A 9138-nucleotide genomic window follows, 5' to 3' on the forward strand; every position below is an offset into this window, starting at 1 on the left:
GATGGGTTAAGGGCCCAGTTAGTTTTTCAGTGAGGGAGAACTTCTCTGTCAAGGAATCCTTCCCTTCACAAGCTGCCTCCTCTGGGAACAGAGCAGCTCTGTACTGTGGAATCTGGAGCAGTTCAGTTCATTGACCATTACTCACATGTCCTTTCACCGGCCAGTCTGATTATCTCGGCCCACTTAAGCCCATAATGTGTTTACTTTCTCTCTGAATATGCCATCTCGCTCCTCTTCTTTTACACTTCTTTTCATGTCCTGTTTAGGATGGCTAATTGATCCATGAATAATCGCCGGCCATGGCACTGATTGGGTCTGTGCTGCCACTGCTGGCTTTGTGGGTCACTGGTGGAGGGAAGGCTGAAGTTCTGGGTGAGCAGATGAAGCAGACCCGGGCTCCTCTTATCCCTCACCGGCCATTTGTTGTCATTTGGAACGCTCCCACCGAGTCCTGCCGTCTGCGTTTCAAGGTGGACCTGGACCTCAGCATCTTTGACATTGTGGCGAATCTTAATGAGACACTCAGCGGACCAAACGTCACCATATTCTACCACAGCCACCTGGGATACTACCCCTATTACTCCAGCTCTGGGTTTCCCATTAACGGTGGCTTGCCACAGAACCAGAGCCTCTCCAAACACCTGAGCAAGGCCCGGGCCGACATCGACAAACTCATCCCCCACAAGGATTTCCGGGGTTTGGGCGTCATCGACTGGGAGAACTGGAGGCCGCAGTGGGTGCGCAACTGGGGCTCCAAGGACATCTACCGCAACAAGTCAAAGGAACAGATCCGGAAGCTCCACCCGAGCTGGCCAGACAGTAAAGTGGAGAAAGAAGCTAAGGAAAGCTTTGAAAGAGCCGGGCAGGCCTTCATGAACTTGACCTTGGCCCTGGCTGAAGGTCGCAGGCCGGATGGTCTGTGGGGGTTCTACCTGTTCCCAGATTGCTACAACTATGGTTACAAACAGCACCCGCAGCGCTACACTGGCGAATGCCCCAACGTGGAGCACGTTCGCAATGACCATCTGATGTGGCTGTGGAAGGAAAGCACAGCGCTCTACCCGTCCATCTACCTGGACTACGAGCTCAGATCTTCAGTCAACACAGTTAAGTTTGTCCACTATCGAGTGAAGGAAGCCATGAGAATCGCCTCCATTGCTCACTCTGACTACACCTTACCTGTGTTTGTCTATTCCAGACCCTTCTATGCTTACACCTTTGTGGTTCTCTCAGAGGCAAGTTTTATAACTTTTCACAGCTTTTAAAGGAAAATGATGCTAAATCAAAGATTAAAATGGTAAGGTAATGTTATCTAGGAGTGTCCCAGATTGTTATCTTTTTATAGTTTTTGACAATAACACATTTGCACTGCTATTGGTTTACACTAATCTGCATCAGATGTGCCTATCTGAATTAATCTCGTTGTTCCACCTTGAACTGCAACAGAATCCTGGAATGGAAAGGATGTTTATTTATCAGGAAGATGTAATTTTTTAGTTGACTGTAACAACATCAGATCTCTTGAAACATCAGAAACTCAACTAATGTAGATGAGCTAATGGAGCAGGTACATCTACCTTTCAGGGATCAGGACTTTATAAAGCTGAGAAGAGAAGGTCACTCCGTAAAAGGGCTCCAATTTTTCTATGCTACTTATCTTCTCAATTTAATTTTCATTTGATTTGGTAACTCACACTCAGTTTACCAGACCAGTAAAACAGCATCAAAACTAACACAAATCTTTTTTGGCCAACCCACAAACTAAAACCAGGACAGCAATGATGAGTGAGATGTGAGGCCTCTATTCTGCTGCACACTGTCTGACGAGATTATATGACGTTAGATGGAGTCATTTTCTTTTGTTTTGTTTTTGGTATGTGGCAATTTCTCTTCAGAGTGATCTGGTCCACACCATCGGGGAGAGCGCCGCCCTGGGGGCTTCAGGAGTTGTGCTGTGGGGGTCATCTGAATATGCCCGATCTCAAGTAAGATTCAGTTCAGTACGTTTTACAGGAAAGAAAAACTAAATTCATGTCACTCATGGTGCTGGATGCTAATCCGTTGGCTGAGATAGTTTTGGATAAGAGTTAAATATGGTCAGAGGTCATCCTGGTGGGATCGGTTCTCAGACCAGAGGGTAAATGTGGTTTCTTTGATTAAAGTATATTTGCTCTGTATTAGTGATCTTCAATTACAAAAAGCCACATGGCAAGAATAGTAGTATTTGTCTTGTGTTGTTCTTGTGAAATGCATATTCTATCTCTTTGGTTTATTGTTGTTTCCCCCCTGCCTTTTTTCTCCCAATTGTACTTGGCCAATCATCTCACTCTTCCAAGCCATCCCGGTCTCTGCTCCACCCCCTCTGCTGATCCGGGGAGGGCTGCAGACTACCACATGCCTCCTCCCATACATGTGGAGTTACCAGCCGCTTCTTTTCACCTGACAGTGAGGCGTTTCACCAGGGGGACGTAGCGCATGGGAGGATCACCAGCTCCCCTCAGCTCCCTCCCCCCTGAACAGGCACCCCGACCAACCAGAGGAGGTGCTAGTGCAGCGACCAGGACACACACCCACATCCGGCTTCCCACCCGCAGACACGACCAATTGTTTCTGTAGGGACGCCTGACCAAGCTGGAGACAACATGGGGATTCGAACCAGCAATCCCCGTGTTGGTAGGCAACGGAATAGACTGCCATGCCACCCAGATGCCCCGTTCCAACCTTCTATCAGCCATGTAGTTTTAATATATACACTCACTGGCCACTTTATTAGGTACACCTTGCTAGTACTGGGTTGGACCCCCTTTTGCCTTCAGAACTGCCTTAATCCTTCATGGCATAGATTCAACAAGGTACTGGAAACATTCCTCAGAGAGTTTGGTCCATACTGACATGATAGCATCACGCAGTTGCTGCAGATTTGTCGGCTGCACATCCATGATGCAAATCTCCCGGTCCACCACATCCCAAAGGTGCTCTATTGGATTGCTTTGCTTTCATGTTGTTGACGCCAAATTCTGACCCTACCATCCGAATGTCGCAGCAGAAATCGAGACTCATCAGACCAGGCGACGTTTTTCCAATCTTCTATTGTCCAATTTTGGTGAGCCTGTGCGAATTGTAGCCTCAGTTTCCTGTTCTTAGCTGACAGGAGTGGCACCCGGTGTGGTCTTCTGCTGCTGTAGCCCATCTGCCTCAAGGTTCGACGTGTTGTGCGTTCAGAGATGCTCTTCTGCATACCTCGGTTGTAATGAGTGGTTATTTGAGTTACTGTTGCCTTTCTATCAGCTCGAACCAGTCTGGCCATTCTCCTCTGACCTCTGGCATCAACAAGGCATTTTGGCCCACAGAACTGCCGCTCACTGGATATTTTCTCTTTTTCGGACCATTCTCTGTAAACCCTAGAGATGGTTGTGCGTGAAAATCCCAGTAGATCAGCAGTTTCTGAAATACTCAGACCAGCCCGTCTGGCACTAACAACCATGCCACGTTCAAAGTCACTTAAATCACCTTTCTTCCCCATTCTGATGCTCGGTTTGAACTGCAGCAGATCGTCTTGACCATGTCTACATGCCTAAATGCATTGAGCCGCTGCCATGTGATTGGCTGATTAGAAATTTGCGTTAACGAGCAGTTGGACAGGTGTGCCTAATAAAGTGGCCGGTGAGTGTATATATATATATATATATATATATATATATATATATATATATATATATATATATAGTCACAATTTTGTATCAGTTAAAAACAATCAGAATTCAGAGAAATATCCTCTAGGTATGTCACATAATGTCACATGACTATCATCTTATCATGGATGTCATGAAAGTGACATCCACAGCTTCAGTCAAGCCTGCTATAGAGACTTTAGGGATACTGGACAGAGAGGACTCCTTATTTCCTTTTACCAGAATCTCATTTATTACTAATATTTATTACTAATAACTTACTGCCTTTTAGTTTAATTTTTTTGTGATGTGTGATGTCATCTATGGTGTACCAGTAAACTTGTGTGTACATTGAGACCAATGATGAGCCAGCACTATTCTTATATACAGGAATCAATAAGGTTTATCCTCAAACTGATTTCAGAGGAACTGCCTGGCGGTGAAGAAGTACATCGATGGTCCTCTGGGTCATTACATCATCAATGTCACCTCTGCTGCCAAGCTTTGCAGCAAAGCCTTGTGTAAGAAGAATGGCAAGTGTGTTCGTAAGAGCCTGGACGGAGGCGCCTACCTCCACCTGAACCCACGCTTCTTCCACATCAACCGAAACTCCGCTGCCAAAGGCCCACGCTTCCACGTCAGTGGCCACCTCAACAACCATGACATCCTGGACATGAAACACAAGTTCACCTGCCAGTGCTACCAGGGCTGGACAGGGGTTTACTGTGAGATGCCCCAGACTCCTCCTGTCCCACCTGCCGCCCCCCCGCCAAGCCCTGCTGACAGCGGCCTGCTGGGAGACATCCTGTTCCTCCTCTCCCTCCACTTCTCCTGCCTGTGCGTCACAACCTTCCTTGGCCTGTGTCTCATCATCAAATGTCTGATTCTGTAGCCCAAACCTAGAGACTAAAATCTGAAACGAAGTGAACTCCACACAGAACCTCCCACCACAACATCTGAGGTCCCCATATTGGACCTGCTGGAGCAAACTGGTAGAGGAAAGAATGAGCCAAACATTACCGTCAACATGCTGCTGAGCAAGGCACCTCCAAATACTGAAGAGGATCGGTCTCAGAGCCCACCAGAAGAAGACTGTGGTTGTATTGGTTAGCTCCAGGTAACCAACAGAAGAATGTGGCTATACTGGTTAGGAAGCAGGGTGAGGATGAGAACATGTTCCAACCTTTCCCTGAAAAGTTCATGGCAACAAAGTCAATAAATCTCAACCATAATAATAATGATAATAACAATAAATCTCAACCATAATAATAATAATGATAATAACAATAATGATGATGACAGCTCTGTCTGAAGCCTGAGGTTATGTTCAGGTTTCAGGGCAGATTTTGAAGACAACTGAAATATTTTCCTGTCTTTCCTCTCTGGTCTTTATTTCTCTTTAACAATTTTTATTGATTTTCACAATACATTTTTTATACACATACACATGAATATATATGGAAATACATAACCATAAATGCATTATACCTAATCCATATACCTAGATTAGTACACATCGTGCCATACATATTATTCATAATACACACATACATATAGAAAAAAGAAAAAGGAAAATAAACAGACAACAAAAAAAGAAAGAAAAGGGGGGGAGGGGGAAGTTCTCTGCCGTCTCAGTCTAACGCCTCTCTTCCTTATTGAGTGGGATTTGTAAGCTCTTGTAATACTCGAAAAAAAGGGGGTCCAAATCTTCATAAGCTTTTGTATAGAGCCTTCATGGGTGTATCTGATTTTCTCAAGTTTCAAAAACTGCATAATGTCTTTAATCCATCTGGAAAAATTAGGTGGTGCTTGTTGCTTCCACAAGAGAACAATGAGACGTCTAGCAAGCAAGGAGGTAAATGCTAGTGTGATTACATGTGCTTTACCTTTAAGGGTACAAGTTTCTGGAGCAAAACCAAATAGGGCATATATGGGGTTAGAAGGAATGTCTTTGTGAAACATCTTGCTACAGGTGTTAAAAATACTGGTCCAGAATGTGTTCAGGTTACGGCATGACCAGAACATGTGTGTGTGATCTGCTGGTGGACTTTTACAGTGAGGACAGGAAGGGTCTGTATTAGGAAAATGTTGGCCAGTCTAGCATTGGTCAGATGTGCAACATTTAGTGGTATTAAGCGGTGTCTTGCACATGGGGAAGAGGCATGTATTAAGCCATGTGGAGCCTCTCAGTCATCATCTGTCATTTCCCCTCCAAGGTCCTCTTCCCAAAGTCTCCTAACAACTTGCAATGAATGATGAGAGATACTACTTACTCTGCCATGATATTACTGATATTAAACTGATATTGAGCCTTTGCAGTGTCGGGATAAAGAAAGAACGTGATCAATTGTATTGTTTGTTGGCAAATTTGGAAAAGAAGTAATGTTTTTCTGGGCAAAGTGTCAGATTTGGAGATACCTGAAAAAGTTAGATTTCGGCAGATTGTACATTTGGGAAAGTTGTGTAAATGAACCGAATTTTCCATCACCGTATAAATTAGAAAGTGACTTGATTCCCTTTGAGAACCAAACTCTAAAGGTAGAATCAGAGAGACAAGGTGGGAAGTTGCAATCATGTTGGACAGGGGGACGTACTGATGTCGAATGCAACTTCAAATGTCTCCTAAATTGTGACCAAATTCTAACTGAATGGCACACTATTGGGTTGGAAGAAAATTGGCTTTGAGGGGGGGGTGAGGAGGAACAAATTAAGGAGTGTAAATGAAATGGGCTGGAAGCGTGTTCCATTTGTACCCAGGCCTCACAGCTGTCTGTCAGACACTGCCCCATCCAGGATAATATTTTCTTGATATTACAAGCCCAATAATAATAAATGAAATTAGGTAGAGCAAGGCCAGCAAGCTTTTTAGGTCTCTGCAGCACACTTCTTTTAATTCTATGTGGTTTACCGTTCCAGATAAACAAAGTTATATTCTTCTCTAATGAATTAAAAAAAGACTCCTTGATCTGAATGGGCATATTTTGGAACAGGTAAGTAAATTTTGGCAATATAATTATTTTAATAAGATTGACTCATCCAACTATGGACAGGGGGTGCTTCATCCATCCAGCCATAATTTGTTTACATTTTTCAAATAAAATACCAAAATTCTTGGTTAAAAGACTGGAGAAAGTGCATGTGATTTCAACCCCAAGAAAGTTAAAGCTGTTTTTTACTATCTTGAATGGGAAATGTGAGATAGCAATTAGGGTAGCTGCCTGATTAAGGGAGAACATTTCACTTTTCTGAAAATTAACTTTGTATCCTGAAACTTTAACAAACTTAGTCAAAATATCAATAATAGGAGGAATGGAAGTTAAGGGGTTCGAAATATACAACAGATAATCATCTGCATACAAAGACAGTTTATAAATTATGCCCGCAAGTTCCACACCCAAAAACTACCAAGACTGTCTAAGAGCGATAGCTAAGGGCTCAATGGCGACAGCGAAAAGAAGGGGCGACAAGGGGCAGCCTTGACGATTACCCTGCCGAGTGAGAAAAATATAGATTGTTGTCTATTGGTGATCATACTGGCCAAAAGAAGCAAGTAAAGTAGTCTAATCCAAGAGATGAAGGCATTGTCAAATCCAAATTTATTTCGGATTGAAAACAAATATTGCCATTCAACCCGATCAAACGCTGTTTCAGCATCAAGTGATACAACCATTTCAGGGGAGTGGCTCAGAGAGGAGTATATAATATTTAGTAATTTTCTCAAGTTTGAGCCGGAATGCCTATTTAGAATGAAACCTGTTTGGTCTGGAGATATAAGCAGATGCAAAATCTGCTCTAATCTAGCTGCTAGAATTTTAGCTAGTATTTTATAATCTACATTTAATAAGGAAATCGGACAGTATGAAGCACACTGAAGTGGGTCTTTATCCTTTGTTGGCAGAAAAATTATCAACGCTTGTCGTAGGGTTTGCGGAAGGCACCCCGCTGACAGAGGTTCATTAAACATGGCTTGAAGCAGGGGGAGACAAGTTGCAAGAACATTTTTGGAATTATTCAGAGGTGAAGCCATCTGGTCCAGGTGTCTTATTATTTTGCAAGGATTTAATAGCTTCTAAAATTTCTGTCTCAGAAATCTCACCATCCAGTGAGTGGTTTTGTAGGAAGGAGACTGAGGGGAAGGTTAGGTTCTCCAGGAAAGAGTCAAGTTACTGTAATATTGCTTAAAATGTTTGTTAATTTCTATCTGGTCCATTACCTTTTCCTCTGCTTGACTGCACATCTTAGTGATTAAGCGAGAAGAAGTAGCTTGATGTGCTTACTGGGCTAGTAGCTTGCTGGCCTTGTCACCTGAATCATAAGTGTTGTACCGAGCTTTTGTGAGTAGATGTACTGCCCTGTCTGTAGAAATTAAGTCATATTCTGTCTGCAGACGCAGTCTTTCTTTGAAAAGGGTTGGAGTAGGGGAGGAAGAGTAATATCTATCAATGTCAGCGATGGATCTAGAGATATTACCGAGTCTAGAAGCTCTTGCTTTATTTACCCTAGAAGAGTATTCAAATTATCTGCCTACAGAGATAGGCCTTGAGTGCCTCCCATAAGGTTGAATAGGACGTTTCTGAGGAAACATTAGTTGCGTAAAAAAAACGAATTTCAGAAGAGAGAACGTGTATGCATTGTTCATCAGCTAATAAGCGAGGGTTGAGTCTCCAGCAACGAGAGAGCCTGAGGCAGTTAGGTAGAGCCAGAGCCCTAGAAATAGAGAGTTACGTCAACTCCGTAGACGTCAATGGGCCAACAGCAATGGCGGATCATGGGAGCCCCAGATAGTTCCAAACAGTGTGCATAGAATATGTGTCACATTGGAATATATCTATATCTATATATAAATGTAACAATCGGAAAATATTGGTTAGTAGTTACCAGAAATCATGGCTAAGCTGTTAATTTAAATGACCCGCCAAGCTTTGTTTGGAACTATTCAGCAGCTCCATGAACCACGTGACCCTCTCGCGTTCTGACCCCTCATTGACGCAACTCTCTCTTTCTAGGGCTCTGGGTAGAGCTAAACAAAATGAAATGGCACCATGATCTGAAATGATAGTACTGTGATATGAGCAGGAGCTTACATTCTCCACTTTGTCTATCACCAAGAATTAGTCAGTGTGAGTATATGTATGGTGGACCTTAGAGAAGAAAGAAAAAACTTTGGTCAGTGAACTTAAATTTCCAGATATCTGAAAGAACATTCTGAGTGATGTAATCAGTGATAACCTCAGCAGACTGAGAGAGAGGCTGAGCTCTGTTTGACGATCTATCCAAAATGGAGTTGAGAACACAGTTAAAGTCGCCTCCCAGTATCAAATTATAATCATCATGCCTGGGTATCATAGAGAATAGCTTGTTGAAAAAATTATGATCATCACTGTTTGGGGCATAAATATTGACTATCACATCATTTTAGGATACACAGGATCATATGTATTTAGCCCTTGACCTTCAGGCTGTCGGT

The 9138-nt window shown here is 43.1% G+C and overlaps 1 protein-coding gene across 1 annotated transcript; it reads left to right on the top strand.

Annotated features, from left to right (window-relative positions):
* Window positions 1–299: 299 nt before the first annotated feature.
* hyal6 (hyaluronoglucosaminidase 6) lies at window positions 300–4563 on the top strand. The gene is made up of 3 exons (XM_056282219.1): window positions 300–1235; window positions 1896–1985; window positions 4096–4563. The coding sequence occupies exons 1-3, from the start codon at window positions 300–302 to the stop codon at window positions 4561–4563; spliced, it is 1494 nt and encodes a 497-aa protein (XP_056138194.1).
* Window positions 4564–9138: the final 4575 nt, after the last annotated feature.

The sequence above is a fragment of the Lampris incognitus genome, chromosome 6 (assembly GCF_029633865.1).
Source record: "Lampris incognitus isolate fLamInc1 chromosome 6, fLamInc1.hap2, whole genome shotgun sequence".
Lineage (NCBI taxonomy): Eukaryota > Metazoa > Chordata > Actinopteri > Lampriformes > Lampridae > Lampris > Lampris incognitus.

What these genes read in the sequence shown, in the direction of transcription:
- hyal6 (XM_056282219.1), top strand. Translation starts at nt 300, where the DNA reads ATGGCACTGATTGGGTCTGTGCTGCCACTGCTGGCTTTGTGGGTCACT. An exon ending in CCTTTGTGGTTCTCTCAGAG is followed by an intron (nt 1,236 to 1,895) that starts GCAAGTTTTATA and finishes ATTTCTCTTCAG; the next exon opens with AGTGATCTGGTCCACACCAT. An exon ending in CTGAATATGCCCGATCTCAA is followed by an intron (nt 1,986 to 4,095) that starts GTAAGATTCAGT and finishes AACTGATTTCAG; the next exon opens with AGGAACTGCCTGGCGGTGAA.